The following is a 17095-nucleotide window of genomic DNA, read 5'->3' on the forward strand; positions in this document are numbered from 1 at the left end:
GGGTGTCTGATGATCTAAGACCCGAAACACCCTATGACCCTGGGTCCATCTGCTGTTTCAAGAAACTAAAAACGAAACGTTTAGCCCATGTTCAAAACAGACAAATCCAAGTAGCTCACAGCTGCAGAGAAACTGCCTTTTTCAACTGGAGATTGGAGTGGGTGGGTTGGCCAGGGTGCCCTTGTCACATGGCTCTTGACAGCTACTAGGTTGTAGTAGCATATATCTTCCAGTTCACTCCTACTGCACTGTGGGTCTTGTAGTGCCAAAAATGTTTACGTCTTTGTGTAGTTGCATTACCGGATTCCATTTGCCTCACCCTGCACACATGTGAAAGCATGGAGGTTGTTGTTGAAAGATTGTTGCAGAGACCTAAAATAGCACAATTGCTGAAAACAAAAATAGTTGGATGAAGAATGGTTAAAAAATAAAACCAAAAAAGCTATGAGATATACCTGAGGTCTGTTAATGTAAAAAAAAATATATATATATATATTTTTTTTTTCTGGGCTTGCATTCTCTTAAATACTACTTTAGTTGTATGCAAATATCTTACAGTGCATTGTGTTACAGTTTAACAAAACTCTGATTAAACTCTGAGTGACCAGGGTACTATTGCATTTGAACTGGAAGAATAGAAATGCCACATTAGTCCACAGAAAAGATGGTGATAGGTTAAACACATAGTACATTCAAAATACTTTGAGAACAGAATTGTACATATTAAGCTATATAGAAGTTATAAGTTATATAGACCACATAGAAAGTTATTTTGGCAAATTTGGATGCATTTGCATCTGTGATTGCATGTGATCTCGAAGTTGAGGAGGAAGAACTTTACACCAATCTTTCTGTACTACCTTCTGAAATTAATATCACCCAGGAGCTTTGAGCTGGACATGACACAATATTATATAAATAATTATAAATGATCACCACTCACAATTCTTTTGATTGATTTATTTATAATCAGTACTAGAATACATTAACAATTTTCCCCCAACCCAGTTCCACCCTCCCTTCAAATCCACCAAATGAACAAGAACAAGCATTACAAAATTCATCCTAAGGAAAAAAAAGAACCAAAAACAAAACATAGAATAAAAATAACGTACAGGTCTCACTTGAAATAAATTAATCCCCGTAGACAACTATGAGATTTGACATATCTCAAAAATATACGTATGTACACAATCTGCTGTATTGTACAAAATACCGTCTTTTTGGGGGGTGAACACAATAGAGGGTTGAGTCAGAATTGCACTTAGTCATGGGTGTCACAGTAATGTTGATTTGCATTGCTGACATCAAAAGGGAGGTGGAGGGCTTTTTTTGTGCATTGATACAAAAAAAGGGTGAGGCTGTATGAGTGCAGAATGGTACATTTTTTTTGAATGGCTACAACAACAAATATTTACATGGAAAAAACAGCTGGTTTTGAACAAAAACAACCATGCACTTATAACTGTGGGCATGAAATAGCTATCGCCCCCCCTATGACAGGGGACGCCATCTTGTGCTTTGCCAAGAGAGATTTAAATTGAAGAGAAGGGCTGTCTTGATATGTGAGAATTCTCATTGGTTGCCCAGTGGGCCAAATTTTGAAGACAGACATTCTACATTAGTCCCCATTAGACCCACAATTTTCCTCTGTGACTACAGTAACAGCATATACACAATGCTTGTCCAAAATCCCTCTGGGCTCCATCAGTTTGTTACGGAAATAAATAAAGTTTTCCTGGCGGGCTGACCGTCTTTCTCTACTCCTCCTCTTCTGGCTCCTCAGAAATCAGCAGTAACTCCTCCATGAGACATTCTCTGAAGTAAGTGATGAGAGACAAGTAGAGGTGCTGATGGCTGTTCTGTGAGAGGAAATGGCCCTCGTCTGGGTAGATCTGTTGAAAATAACAGCTGTGATTGGTCCCTGTCCCCAATGCAGAAAACACAAATTGCTGATTGGTGGACATTACATTGTTTTTAACCTGTGCATCACAGGCGAATTTATCATCAGCCTTTCTTTTTATTACTCGTCCACAGAAGTGAATGATCGTCTCAATATAACTTTGTAGTTTTCTCCTCTTATGGTTTTCTTTTCTCCAGAGCAAGTCCCTCATACCGCTGAAGTGCTGCTGCAATAAGAGGATCATTCTACATACCTGCATTGTATAATTTGCACCAGCTTTTATCAGGTGTTTAATCAGCTCAGCAGAATGTTGAAAATGCACATTGGCTGAAAAAAGTAATACGCTGTATGTTAGGTGCATGTGTTTGAATACAATTCAGTATACAGTACTAGTCAAAAGTTTATACTTTCCTACTCATAGAAGGGTTTTTTTCTTTAATTTTTACATTTTCCATATTTTAGGATAACAGTAAATACATCAAAACTACGAAATTACACAAATGGAATTACGTAGTGACCAAAAAAATATTTTAGATTCTTCAGTATACAAATATCAAGAAATTCATACATAGGTATCAACTTCACTATTTATATTTGTCTAAGAAACACAATTTCAAGTATTTAAGCTTAAGTCTTTAGATCAAAATGTCTTTGAATGCATATTTCCCATTATCTTAATAAAGTGTATCCACATTTTTGACTGGTACTGCACTTCTTATATCCTGAATGAATATTAGTATTAAAATTTCCTCATGTCCTTCCATATCACGTTTGGGCTTACCGTCAGCCGTTCCATGCACCAGCATCAAATGGTGTTCTCGCGGCCTTTGGACATTCTGTAGTACACTGGAGAGCTGCAGAATATACAGTCAGTACACTCCTATGATATGCTATCCAATGTTTAATGCATTGAAAAAAAAATAAACATCCAAAACAGGACAAAGCAACTGGTAGGTATCTTGTGTTGATTCAGATAAAATAATTTAGTTGACTGAATTTATGTTGACTGAATGTTTGATCTTTTTAGAAATCTAGTTAACATGCCTCATTTTGAAAGTAACGACATGGGTAGTTACCATAGGAAACAGCAAAATTTAACATTCTGTCACGTAAGTGCAAACTTTGTGTCTTAACTCTGTGCTTCTGCCTTTCACACTAGGCCCACGCTGAAATGAGTATACTGCTAAATATATTTTTGTGTTTATTTTTTTTATTTTAGTTCAATGAAGGGCAATATTTAGGACATTCTGTGGCACACAGTGAAGATGACTTTTGGATATTTGCATTCTAATGAGGAGGTTTGTATGGTACTTGATCCAAGTGTGGTTACAGCATGTCATCTTTACAATCAGGCTTCACTCTCAGCACTTGAGAGCTTTACTGAAATAGCCGGAACTGACTCACAACCTGTACTTCTCCATAAGGACTGAGGATGTGCAACCTATTTTCACAAGGAAGACGCTCTGGCAGCTTAAATAAATATACTCCTATCACAGCTGCGCCTCGCTATCCTTCAAACTGTGAAACAAGAGAAGCAGAGGCCTCCATAATAATGACTAAAAGGGACCCCCAAACATTTCAAAACCGATGGCAAGAGCTGAATCTATGACCAAAGCTAAGCAGTCATGTTTAATGAATGTTATACACTGGCAAAATTTTGTATCAATAAAAAAAGCAAAACACATTTTTTCTTTTTTTTTTTTCCCAAACTCTGTTATAGAGAGGTCATTTTCATTTTTGCACCTGGAGCTCCAGTAGTTTATATCTACCATTATGGGCATTATTACTGCAGTCTGTTCTTTGTATGAGTGTCAATGGGGCATTCAAACCACATTTCTAACCAAGTAAGTATTTCATCATTGTGAATGTTTCACATGCCAAAGAATGTCTCAGAGTGCAAGAAAGCTGCTCCCAGCAGCCCAGCAGAATGGATGTGATGTGTAATATAAGGTTACAATATATTGTGGATACTGCAGAGTTGAATGACACAGTGCCGGTGAAAAACGGTCGTATTAATTAAATTTCTGTTCCTCAGCGGCTCCTACTTGTCAGAAATGCTGTGTGAGTCTGACGGTCCAGTATGTGGAAAAGGGGGAGAAAAGAACAATGGAAAACAAATGTAACAAGGTTAACAACGTACTTGATATTTGCTGTCGCCCACTGATGGCATGCCAAGGTACCTCTCAGAAAATGCGGATGCTAGGCAAATGGAAAGTGACACATTAAATAAGGACCTAAGTGTAGAAAATGACCTCGGCTGAACAGCATTCTGCAAATGATTTGAAATACACGTATACATTTTATAGTACTGTTAGGCTGAAAGACAGGCTTTTTACATTAACATACAAGATACAAAATTCCCCAAAACTAAAAAAAAAAAAAAAAACAATGAGATGTGATGAATCCTTGATGCTAAGGTTCCATTTTAAATCTTTTGCCATTCTTGGGTGGTGGAATCTCTCACGCATATCAATCAAGCCAAGACCCATCATGAGAGCTCATGATTGGGAAGGTAAGTGCAGTGAGCAATTTAAGCTGTGACATTGCACAATTGCAGCTGTAGCTCTCACAAAGTCAAAGGAGGCCACAGCGATTTGGGCGGAGAGTAGAATGGTATTTTTTTTAGTTATGGGTATGCACTTTAAATGTGTCCATTTCATATGGGTATCTGATATTGATAACTTTCCATACAAGTAAATGTGACTAAACAAGATTTAACCCAAATGCATAAATTCAGTTTAAAAATTATACATTTAAACTAAAATTATAGTTTATTTATTCAATTGCTTTATTTGTGACATTTACTTCTGCAATGAAATATGAACAGGCAATTCCTGCTTTTGATACACAATGCATTCCTGGAAACCAGACCATTGGAATAGAAAGTAATAACTCCTGATCATGCTAAATTGTCCTGTTGCTAAAAGAATATTTTTTGAGATGAGTCTATAAGTTTAAGTGTCAATATACCATGTCTGGATACCATGTCAGAAATAACGTCAGGAGGTTTTACAGTGAGGTAAGATCATGGCAAAACCATTCAGTATAACCACAGCATAACAGTGCTTCATACAAACACACTATGTAATATAGGTACCCAGTCTTATCACTGTCTTCACACTGGATGTGTTTTGCAACCTTAAAACCATCTCGTTCTCCATCTCTACTCCACTGCAAGATGAAAAGGTCTATCAGGCATCAATAGCTGTAAGAATGATTTGAACTTTCTGAAATTTCATTTTTGGATGGTATTTGGATGGATTTCACATGTACATGGCATTTTTACTCAGATTACAAATGTGCTTTTCTACTCACACTTTTTTTTGTTTTTGTAATCTGGAGACTCCATGCCATTAAAAGGAAATTCACAGATAATTTGAAGTTTATAATGTTGTTCCTTACCTTACCAAGTTGTAGGTATGCCTATTGCAATGCAAGGAACCAGTTTGGAAAAAATTGATCTCCTTCACATTCAAAAGAAGAATGTCACTCTTGGAGCTACATGATAACTCCCTCCCTCTAACGTATTTATAATGTGATATAAATTACAAGTGTTCACTTGTAATTCCCCACAAGAAAGCATTTAAACCACTGCTTTAGATCAAACTGTTGATATTTTCATACCAACAAATTAGACCACTGGTTATAATAATAACAATATTCTTCATGACTCTACTAAGAAATACTCTACAACATTTTATTTCCTAATATCATGTCTCAAATGTAAATATTGGCAACTGAGGAACAGACAATAAAGAATTTACTCACCGTAAAGCCTCCAGTCTGTTACTGGAGACACTGCAACTGCACATTTCACCAGGCTTTCTACTGAATTAAGAATCCTTAGGGTAATATAGCCACCATAACCCTGTCAGAGAATGAGAAAAATACATTAAGCATAAATCTCTCAACTAATGAGAATTTAGTAAACCAGAAGTAACTGTTTTTTAGGGATAGAGGGCTTGCTTTGTCTTCCAAACAAAAAAAAAATCTGGAAATCTTGACATGAATTCAAAAATAAATAAATACAAATATCTGATAAGCTCACCCTTCCAAATATTCCTATGCGTGTACGATCAATGTATGGAAATTTCAACATGTACCTGGAATGAACAGAACACAGAATGAACAGAATAAATAGAATACATAAGTACAAGGTTTATTTTATGATGTTATTGATCGCTCTGACCAAGTAACCAGATGCAGCAGACCTGTTTCATTAAATGTAACACCAGCAATAATAAAGTTAATAAACCAAGGGGGAAAATCAATCTTTTTAAAAATTCTTTAACATTTTTTCATTCATTCCAGTGACTGCAAATCTTATGATGAATCTTCAAAAAGGTGATGTTTATACATGGGAAACAGGCCTCAGGGTCTACATCAGAAGCAGCAAATTACTAAAACAATCTATGATAGGTGATGACAGGGTTCCTTCCATCAACACATACTCGATAGCGGTGATGTGGTCTTGCACTTCCACGGTTCCCAAGCGCTGGGAGACCTCCTGCAGAACTCGTTGGCCCTGAAAACCAGTCCCTCTGCTGTCCAGCCGAGCCACAATGACGTTGTCTGAACTGACCAGGACTGAGTCCCAGTCCAGCAGGAACTGGTCATTAACTGACTGACTTCCAGGGGCTCCATTGCTGCAAAGCCACAAGATCCACATTGAGTGGCCACTGCCAGCAGAGTGGAGGATATTGCTGCTACAGGACACAAGTTATTGGTTCCCCAAAACTGGCTAATTTTTTGGGCAGGATATCCCTGACCTCAGAATCTGACAATTTTATATTTAGAGGATGCAAAATTAATCAATCTCAACCAACAATGCTGCGTTAGCAGAACATTGACATCAGAGGAGACATTGTACTTTAGTGTACAATGCTGTCACAACCTGTTCTTAAACCATATCATATACAGTCCACCCATATTAACAGGAAAATTCTTAAAACTGAGAAGAGGTTGACTTATTGATTTATTTTTAACAAAATAATTACTAATGTAGTAGCTTGAGATGAGATGAGTTTTGATAAGTTGTGATCTTAATTCTAAATATGGACTTGACTGAAATGACTCCACGTTCCTTTGGAACAAATCACAGGTGATGCCAAAGTGATACCTACACCACCAAGAGAAGGCCGTACTGTTGGGATTCTGAAAAGTCAGACGGATAGGCGATTCTCAAAGGTAGATCTGTACAAAAAAGAAATACGTTATCAGTGACAGAAGAGAGAGAAAAAAAAAAACATTAAATCACAAAACTGCATCCAAACTTTGGAAATTGCTTTACCAAAGTGCTCAATGGGAACAGCTCTGAATTCTATCTGCTGTATTCTTTTATTTCTCAATGCAGCTTTCAGAACGGTGTTGTTCTCCAGGATAATGTAACCTGCGGGAGAGGAAATAACAGTCATTAACACCGCAATAGCCCTGCAAAGTAATTTATGCAGCCAAACATGTCACACTCAATCCATTAGCAATATGACTTTTGACATAAATCATTAACAGGAAACCATTTCACACATATTATAGTGAGCAGTACCTATGAAAAAAAATGCACACACAAAGCTTCGTGTGCAAAAATTAAACAGCCTTTTTTTCAGCAGCCATACATTCATATTACAATTACAGTTTCCATCTCACGTATTACTGCTAATCACATGGTGCTGGTTCATTGTAATTTAACCTTAATTGAATAACACATAGATGCTGGAAGATCCTGCACAATTATAAATCTTAGAAATCTGTATTGCACAGCTGCTAAAAACATCCTGGCAGTCTTAAGATATTAAAGGTTAAGTATCTGAATCCTCCAAGGTTTTTTTTCTAATTATATAACATGTATCTTATGATGAAATATGGAGACCATTTATGATTTTTCATAAACAATACAGTTAACATGTAAAATTGTACATGTTTAACATACAGTACATGGATGTTGCACACTGATGAATGTAGAGATTGCACTGTATCTAGGCAGAGTGTATACTATTTTGTAAAATATACTTTAAGATAATAAATCAATCAATAGCCACCTCAAGATAAAATCTAAGGTGCCCTTAAGTTCCCAGCTGTGCTTGTAAATTTTGTTCGAAGAACTCTCAGCAAAGTACATTCCATTTTTAGAGCAGCTGTTAACAAAATATGGACATACTTTCTGTCATATTATTGAAACTTGCAATGCCCAATCAATGTATTCTCATCTGAACTCTGGGCTAAAATTGGCAGATAAAGATCGATACTTACTGTTCGCATTCTCAAGACTGAGTAGAATTACAGTTGGGACACCAGGACCTATTATGATTAAAAAGGAGAATATTTATTCTATAACATTAGTCAAAAAAGTATATAAATATGTTTTACACACCAAAGAGATAGGAAAACATGATGGAGCTACATACTTCTATTTTTTTCATTCAAACCATGAATTATGTCATTAGACTAATTATTAGGCCTAATTATTCCAGTTTACCATGTGCCATACCTTTACAGTGTAAATGAAGGGCAAATCCTGGTGTGTCCTGGTATCTGATTCATGTACAGTACTGTATATACACATCCATTATAGGCGATGAGGACAAAAATAGGCTAATTCCATTACTTTCTGTTCAGAAACACTTGAACAAGTGGAAGGAATGTACAGGAAAGGAAGTCCATTCCCTCAAGGATAAACATGCAAATGACTTATTCATTATTCTTCATGTCTGACAGCACCTTATTTAAGAAAAGAGGTTAAACTCATGCGTGTGGTACAGTAAATACAGTACTACCCAGAGACTGTTCAAGTCTTTATTTTAAGAGAACCATTTGTGGCAAAAAGGAAAAAAGTAAAAGTGTAACACCCAGAGGAACTGACAGCTTCAACACAAATACCAAACATTCCCCACTTAGTCATTTCATCCTACCAAACAGCCTTGTAATAATAGTTTGTCTGCCATACTAGCTAAGGACAATGGAATTTTATGAGGAATGTGAAATAATTTTTGTCTGATGCATTATAAAAACTCAACAAAAAGTACTTTAAAGTTTAAGTTTTCCTTCAGTGAATTTATGGCCTTTTATCAATACTTGTGCCACTCATTAACAGTGGAGCTATAATTAACATGCACTGTGCAAGTGTTGCTACGGGTGAGGACAATCTGTCATGACATCTGGTTAAATCACAGTAATGACCATATCAATCATCGTTTGACACTTGGAAGATACTATAATAGGGCAACAATGCACCTAATACCACGGCTAATTATTATGTCCTGTACTTAATTTGCTGAATGCCCCCTTGATTTTGTGCAATGATGGTCTAAGATGGATTACCAAGGGCATGACCTCAACAGCTGCCAAAACAATGGGACAAACAACAACAGCTTCACTAACTGCTATTGCGAAGGAACTTCAGTATCTTTGGAATAAATGCATTATGACTGAACCTCATAATAGCATCCAGGTACACTACCTATAATAATAAACATCATTCTTTTATATCACCATTGTTATGGTTGGCTGCAAGAATGACCTCTCTGCTGTTTGACATGAGGACATCTGTGACAACCTGATGATCAGAGCTGGGTTTTTGTCACTGCAAGGCCAGATCAAAGGGCCTGAAGAGGACATTTCTGTCAGATAGGCATCTTGTGTTTACGTACTGTCACAGACACTGAAAACATTATGGGTCCTACCTTTACAATGCAGGATGGCGTGCTGATGGCTCAGGCTGATGTCAGCGTCGAAGAATGTGCAGTGCACTTTGTTCAACTCGCACGTCAGGCAGTGGTGTGGAAATGGGTCGGTAGTGGAGACACTGAGAATGGAGAGTATTAACACAGGACTCCACCTCAGCATCCACTACAAACCCTCAGTGGGTCATAAATGAAGTTAACGTTAAAGGACACCCAGCAAGAATCCAGAAAACTATCAGCAATGTACCTTGCACGAGTCACACATACACATTTTCTTTTTCAAAAAGGTTTGGAAATAGACGGCATATTTTAGGAAAACAGTAATTTCCATATTAGGAAAATTTGAATGGACTAAGCAGATTTTCAAGAAGTTTTTTTCTAGTTTTGATTGAAAAGTTTCATCAACCCCAAACTTCTGGAGTGCCACTGTAACTGATTCTAACATTTTCCCCGCAATTAAGAGGAAGAAGTGCAAAAGGGTTGGCATGCTTTTGAATTACATTAGGAAAGGTGTTCTTCTCTCTCACAGGAACGGGTGTACCAAATTTTAAATGTACGCAATTATGCAATTTTCTCAAAGGATGAAAAAGGCCTGAATAACAGGTTTTATGACAGATGCTTTGTTAAATCACCTGAACAGGTGTCTGCTTCGTGGTGAACCTTCTGTGCTGAGGAAATATCTAGTTGGATGAAAAAAAAAATAAGTCGAGATCCAAATAGTCCACATAAACACCGTGCTGAATTACATCCATGAACTGAACATTAACATTTTAAGTCATTATTTAAGTTCTAAAATATCATACATTTGTTTAACAATTTATTACCTTCACCCTTGACCCTACTGAATCTTTGGGTAAATGAAGATATCCTTTATTTTCCTATGTTTTCTACATCATTTTCAAACTTTATTTCAGAATTTCATCTTCTGTGCTGGCATTTAAACATTGACCTGAAATATTGGCTGGAATACAAACTCAAACCTCTGGCTCTCCAGCCAACTCAATCGATAATTGATTAACCACGGCCATTGATTGGATGCACACTTGAGCAGACTCCTCTTTTAATATGTATGCTGTTAGGCATCACCAAGTGTCCAAGGATCACCAAGTGTCCAAGGATCACCAAGTGCCCAAGGATCACCAAGTGCCAAAGGATCACCAAGTGTCCAAGTCTTCAAGTGATCCCCCTGTGATATGTCATATATTTGAAGCAAACATGTAAACAGGAATCTGTTGCTGATGGGTGATCCTTTTTTAAAGCTTAACACTTCTTAGTCATGTAAATCATTAAGAAAGGGTCACAGGAGTTAGGAGTTTAAAGTATTCACTCTCCCTAGTATGTAACTTCAAAAGGTATCCCTCCAGACCAGGAATGGACACCACAGGGTTAAAGGAAACCGAGTGATCTGGTGTGTATTCACTGCAACACAATAACTGCAGTGAAAGGACAAACTCACATGTTGTGATTGCGTTCATCGTAAGCTAAGATCTTGATCACCTCCCAGTTCCCTGATGTTAAATGTCGGACCTCATTCTGATCAGCTCTGGACTGGGAAAAAAAAATACAAGATGAAAAAAAGACAGAATAAGAATAAAGAAAATGAAAACATAACATGCAAACAGATGTCTATTCCATGTTCTCTCATTATCAGAAATGTTTCACTCTAGCCATGCCAAATGGGACAGGGAAGGCATGTCATTTAGCAATACCAACATGCTACTCTGATCAAGGGATAACAGATAAAAATATGGTGACACTCCAAGCCATGAAGGTCTTCTGGTTTTGTCAGTGAGGTAAGTTTTCTGCTGTGACCAGGTCAGCACAGCCAGGTGCTGTATAGGTTAATCTCAGCTTCTTACATTGGGCTTCTCTCTAGACAGACATTATTTTTAAAATCCAAATCTCAGCAATGTGTGTATTTGTGTGTGTGCGTGTGTGTGTACACGTCCGTGTGTGTGTTTGTGTGTGTGTTGGTAGGAGAGACAAACTCACCTGCATTGTAAACATAGCGATGTGATGGAATTCTCCTTGGCCCCCATGCTTTACCGGAACTGTCAGGAAGAACTTACTGCCATCCCTTGAAAAAACAGGTCCCTGGTTCTATAGGAAACATTGGATTCTTCTTATTATCAGCACCATAGGTATGTTGTCAGCCACCTGCTATTGTTTTTTTTCAGCCAATCTTATAGCCAACTATAAAATTCAATTTCCCTTAAAACATGAAAGTTTTCACAAAATCAAATATGGTGGCCACATATTTACGTTACAAAAAGTTGATACAACAACACTGCAGCTTTGCAGCTTTGGATATATTCCTCACATTATGACACATTTTTGACATTGTATCTACCATGTTAGTTTTACATCATCTTGAAATATTAGCATGGTAGGTTAAAGCCTCACTTATAGCTCTGCTAAGGCTCGAACCAAACAGTGAGGCTGTACAGCTGATGTTCCAGTTGCGATACACAAACCAAAGCTGCTTGGAATCAACCCTGCAAGGGTCACAAGGTCAGCTCTTTTGCTACTGCACCCTCATGCTTCCAATGCTGCTGATCTCTGATCTTATTTGTTCATCTCAGGCACCGAATGATACTTTATTGTTTGCATATTGTTAGACATTACATTACATCACTGACTATCAAGTTTTCACATACACAGACAGCAAAGTTAGAGATTGCTGATGAAACTTAAGCATTTCAGTCTGGTTAAATCATATTGGAACACAGATTAGAATGACATTAATTATGTGTCTCATAAGTTTACTATGCACGTAATTAATTTACCTGTTTTGACAACCAGAGGTCAGAGGTCTCCTCATGTCTCTGAAAACAAACCAGAAGTATTGTACTCAGTGCAAAAATAGCCCTTTGCTCAAGCAATCATCACTTTACTTCTACAATAAGTTCACTATTTCAGGGTGATGGCAGTTACATTAAATACACAATCAGCCTGTTACTCCTACCAAAGAAAATTGGTGGTTCTGAATGGAACTGTAGAATTCTACATATTTCTTAGCACTAGTCTGTTACTGCTATGAAGGCCTGCTTACCATAGCGGCTCACTGGAACTACCATTGCTATACTTTGCTTGTTTGCACTTATTGTCCACTCATTAATGGGACTTAATTCTGTCCTGAGTACAGTTAAAACTAATATAAGGGGAATAATCTTAAATTGAGAAATATACAAAAAAAATTGTCCAGAGTACTGTATTAGTTGTATTATTGTACTGAATTATTGTATTATCTCCTTGCGTTGTTTTGCAATTTTCTGAATTTGTTTTTATCAAAGATACACATGCTAGTATAATATTGCTCAGTGGTATTATTTGTCCGAAATATGTAAAGAAAACAAATCCTCCCACCTTGATGCAAACTCCAATGGTGGTGTCACACACGGTGAGGACAGACACGTTCTGGGGCCGGTTCAGCCACCTCACTGCTGCGTTAGTGTTGCTGATCCATTTAACCATCACCACATAATATTCCCTGATGGGCACGGGAGCGTGGGGTATCACAGAAATCGGGTTTCAGCGTTCATTCACATGAAATTGAATCCAAGTCCCTTTTACTATAAAGCATTCGATGTATAATATTCTATGAGAGAAATTAGCCTCTCATCACACACACCCAGGGCTTTTGGTGAAGCAAGTTATCCAACCGAAGAGGATATACCACACAATTACTAGCTGACTGGGCTCTCTTTTCATTTGGAAACACATTAGTGACATTTGCAGCTCCTTATCTACAGCAAACACATAAAGGCACATAACTGAGTGTTATCATCACCTGGATTTCAGGCTGTCTGGGGGTGTTAGCTCCTGAGTGTGTGTTGGCCCATACAGGTTCACCACGTACAGCTTTACAGTTGGGTTGGGCTGTCCAGCCTGTCAAAGCAATGAACACACCCAGCATGTCAGACTCACCGCTAGGCATTCACAAATGGTTTCATCTGCCAAAAATTTGAAGTTTTGAAACTAAAAGACCACAACGGGAATAACACTCAAAGCACTGACTTGTGTGAAGTCATACAACTCAGGTAACAGTGACTGCAGATTGAATGGCCCCCCCAAGGCGTGCATGTTTGATATCCCAACAACATTAGGAATCTGTCTCATGTAGACCAATCAAAACAGCCAGGAGAAATGACCCCAAAATATCCTCATTTTCAAGTCAGAGCCTCAGGGAAAAGTGAGACCTGATTGGCTGACCATCATCATGAAGTAAGTGCAGTCTCACTTGGGTGGTCCCACATGCACTGCTTTCATGACATGGGCCTCCTGCATTCATTAAAGAATCGGATTAATGATTTTTTTAAAAAATTTATTTAGCTTCAGTTTATTATAGACAAGTCAGTTCATAAGATGCAGTGTTATACCTGCCACACATTTAAAAATGCTCTACCCAATAATCGAATAGCCCCACAAGAAAGAAACGTCTGATGTCAAGGGTGTAATTCTTCACATTATGTTGACAGAGATATTTAAGTTGTGGTATGAGGGGTATTACATGTCATGGTACAGAGTGTTCTACAGTTGAGGTAATTTTCAGGCAAAAAGAGTATTAAAGTACATTGGTTGGAAGGTAGTTAAATTTGTACTAGTGCTGGTATGCAATTTGTGGCAAAAAGGTCCACATCTGTGGTAGTTATTGAAGGATATTGTATGTCACTTGTGCTGAGCATATATGGCAAATTTGTTGCAAAATTTATAGGCATATGATGTTGTATTACTTCCTCCTTCTACCCTGCCACTGCTACACAGTTTTGTTACTCCAAACCTTGCATGAAACCACCAGCGTAAGAAGAGTTGCTGTTACAAATGACTGACTCATTTCTTCCATTTTGTTTGTGATGTACATGATACCCACAAGGTAGACCAAGTACAGACTACAGACTTAAATGGAAAGCAGTAGACCCCGTAGAACATTTAGAACCACTTCTAGACAGTGGGAAAAGGTATCAGGCCGCCAGCTCTAGATGTTGAGTTGACCTTTTCAGATTGTCACCCACTTTAAAAAAACATTACTTTTTCTACCAGACATTGGGGTGGCACTGGAGCATGAATGCCACATGCCCAACTCTGCCCCCTCTTTTTCACATATCCAGCATGGATCAATGCCATCTATTTAAAGCCCAGATTAAAAATTCTTGGCCGCTTGCCATTCCACAAAGCCCAAGAGCAGCTCTCTACCTTGACAGCTTTGGAGAAATCTCAGAGAGGCAAGACTTCTGTCTCCCAAAACATATGTCACATGAAGGAGAGGTGCTTCAAGGTCATTTTGAATGAGACTGTATTTGTTTTTTTGTTTTTTTTTTTTTCTTTTTTTGCAGATTGTGGCAAACGTATCACGGGTAACAGGCCAGCCTACTCAAAATTTTCCAACATGGCAAAATGATGTTCTTCATAACTGTGTCAATATCTAAGTACAGACGTCAACATATTTATAGCTGTAGGTGTTTCAGATAATGAGTTTAACTAGATTTAGATTAAAGGCATCACATACATGGCTGAAAAAATAAATTTAATTACACAGGTGACATTCTATGACATTAGAATTTACTTAAGATAGCATTCCTTAAGTTATTAAAAATGACATTCTGTGCTTTAATATAATACATAAATTTGGACTGCACAAGTCGCAACTTAAAAACAAAGAAAATAAGTGATTTGCAGTAATGTTTTATAACTTTGAAGAGGAATTAGCTCATAAAAGGTCAATGAAGTGAATAATCTATATGAGGAATCTATACGGTAATGTTTTCAAAGGCATGTATCATCCCAGATTTCAATGATGCACAATCAGAGCTATTCCCCTGCTTCTCTGATACTACTGTATCAGTCCTTGGTTTCAATCCCCATTTTCCCCAATCCCTGGTTTCACTGATACAGAAAAAGATCTTGCCTTGGGGTATGGGTAGAGCTTGCCTTTGGGGTACTGCTCGCCTGTGAACCGGGGGAGGGCCATGTTCGGTACCAGGGAATTGTTGATAGCAAGGAACGCCAGCCTCTCTCCATCAGGAGACCACCAGTGCGTCACGTGAGACTGCAGGATCTCCTCTGAAGACGACAAAATCCATGAATTTATTTTATATGCAGTACTCTCAAATAATAGCAAATTTTGCTACTGCCAGAAAAAAAAAAAAAATAGAAGAATCAAACTGCAAAGTTCACCACAAATGGAATATATTACCCCAGTGTTGTCCACTCAGCCTCAATTTTATATTTAATATACCTAAACCGAATTAAGTGAGCACAGATCTATGATATAATCAAAATCAGATAAAGCATTTGATTGGCTGTGTCTAGCAGTTACAATTCAGCCATGTCAGGACTACTAAACTATTAAACTGGTTAATGCTTAGAATGTCCATCCAAGCTTAGAATGTCCCTGGGGTTCATTAACTAATCATTTTTTCCCTGAAAATACCAGGCCCTTAAAGATATAATCATTAATTGGTAATTCTAAGGTAAACTATTGATAATATTCCTGAGAATGCAGGAAGGAGAGGACCACTGCAACAAGCATTCTCTCTCACAGAGACAGCATACAAAGGGGACTTTCCAGACATGAAATGGATTAATCTCTCTAATGAGCTTTCCGAGGACAGATGGATATTTGGATAGCTGGATAACTCTGTCCCTGACAGAGACTACCACAGCCAGTACAGTGCAGCATTTACACCTCTGGACATAGCAAATGCTCTCTGTGTTACACTCCCGGTCTATCACAGCTTTAAGAGCCTGGAGCTTTACCATTCAGAAACTTTCTTAGCCCCATGCCGAGGCCCAGGCTCAGCACCAGGAGAAAATACAAAGGGGTGCAACTGCAATCCACGGGGGAACACAAAAGTTATAAATACTATGTAGACATTGAGATATAAGGAGACAACTGGGGGTGCACTGGGGTCTGTCTGGTGCAATGCACCCCTAAGCACCCCCATAGTGCCCGGCCTGCCGAAGACCGCACGTGAACTGACGTGGATAACCACAGGCTCTGTGGCTTCCAATCGGGAGCAATCACGAAGACATGGTGGAGTATCTACGTCCCATGGCATGTGTCCATACTGATTGCTTGTGCAGACTGAGTAAATGAATCCAGGATCTTGCAGCGAGATAATAGGTTTTCAGCCCAGCATCTCCCGAGGAATCCAAACCTCCTGCATGACCATGGATTCGTATCGGACAGGCTTGTCTAACTGTGAAGATGAGAGATTCCCTGGTGCCAAACGCTATCTGTACTCTCTGACTAAAATGTCAGACTCAGACTCTACCTGGACTGACCCAGCACACAATTGCTGCCCCCCCCCCCCCCCCCCCCCACGCCCATCAGTGCTGTCGTAAATTGCTGTTTTTTAAATTGTGCTTTTAAATTTGTCTCTTGTGGCCGCCTTTACCCTGACGCTCATTGTGCCGTTTGAAGTTGTTGAAGTTTGCCGTTTGAAAGTGTATCGTATTAGTTGCCCTATAGGCTGTAATTGTACAAATCTGAGTACTGCGTCCTCAAACAGACCTT

General features: G+C 38.3%; 1 protein-coding gene across 2 annotated transcripts in view; it reads right to left on the bottom strand.

Moving 5' to 3' along the window:
- Positions 1–1003: 1003 nt before the first annotated feature.
- LOC118789027 (inactive dipeptidyl peptidase 10-like) overlaps positions 1004–17095 on the bottom strand; it is a 117248-nt gene continuing 101156 nt past the window's right edge. For both annotated transcript variants that reach the window (XM_036545306.1, XM_036545307.1), the window contains exons 9-26: positions 15485–15639; positions 13370–13467; positions 12946–13069; positions 12366–12404; positions 11572–11679; positions 11036–11127; positions 10212–10259; positions 9580–9701; positions 8150–8197; positions 7194–7292; positions 7027–7096; positions 6355–6549; positions 5952–6006; positions 5672–5771; positions 4044–4102; positions 2685–2757; positions 2157–2230; positions 1004–1895 (exon numbers count right to left, since the gene is read on the bottom strand). In XM_036545306.1, the coding sequence (XP_036401199.1) occupies positions 1761–1895; positions 2157–2230; positions 2685–2757; positions 4044–4102; positions 5672–5771; positions 5952–6006; positions 6355–6549; positions 7027–7096; positions 7194–7292; positions 8150–8197; positions 9580–9701; positions 10212–10259; positions 11036–11127; positions 11572–11679; positions 12366–12404; positions 12946–13069; positions 13370–13467; positions 15485–15639 (1694 nt within the window). In that variant the 3' untranslated portion in view covers positions 1004–1760. The remainder of the gene's footprint in view (positions 1896–2156; positions 2231–2684; positions 2758–4043; positions 4103–5671; positions 5772–5951; positions 6007–6354; positions 6550–7026; positions 7097–7193; positions 7293–8149; positions 8198–9579; positions 9702–10211; positions 10260–11035; positions 11128–11571; positions 11680–12365; positions 12405–12945; positions 13070–13369; positions 13468–15484; positions 15640–17095) is intronic.

This window comes from Megalops cyprinoides, chromosome 14 (assembly GCF_013368585.1).
Source record: "Megalops cyprinoides isolate fMegCyp1 chromosome 14, fMegCyp1.pri, whole genome shotgun sequence".
NCBI lineage: Eukaryota > Metazoa > Chordata > Actinopteri > Elopiformes > Megalopidae > Megalops > Megalops cyprinoides.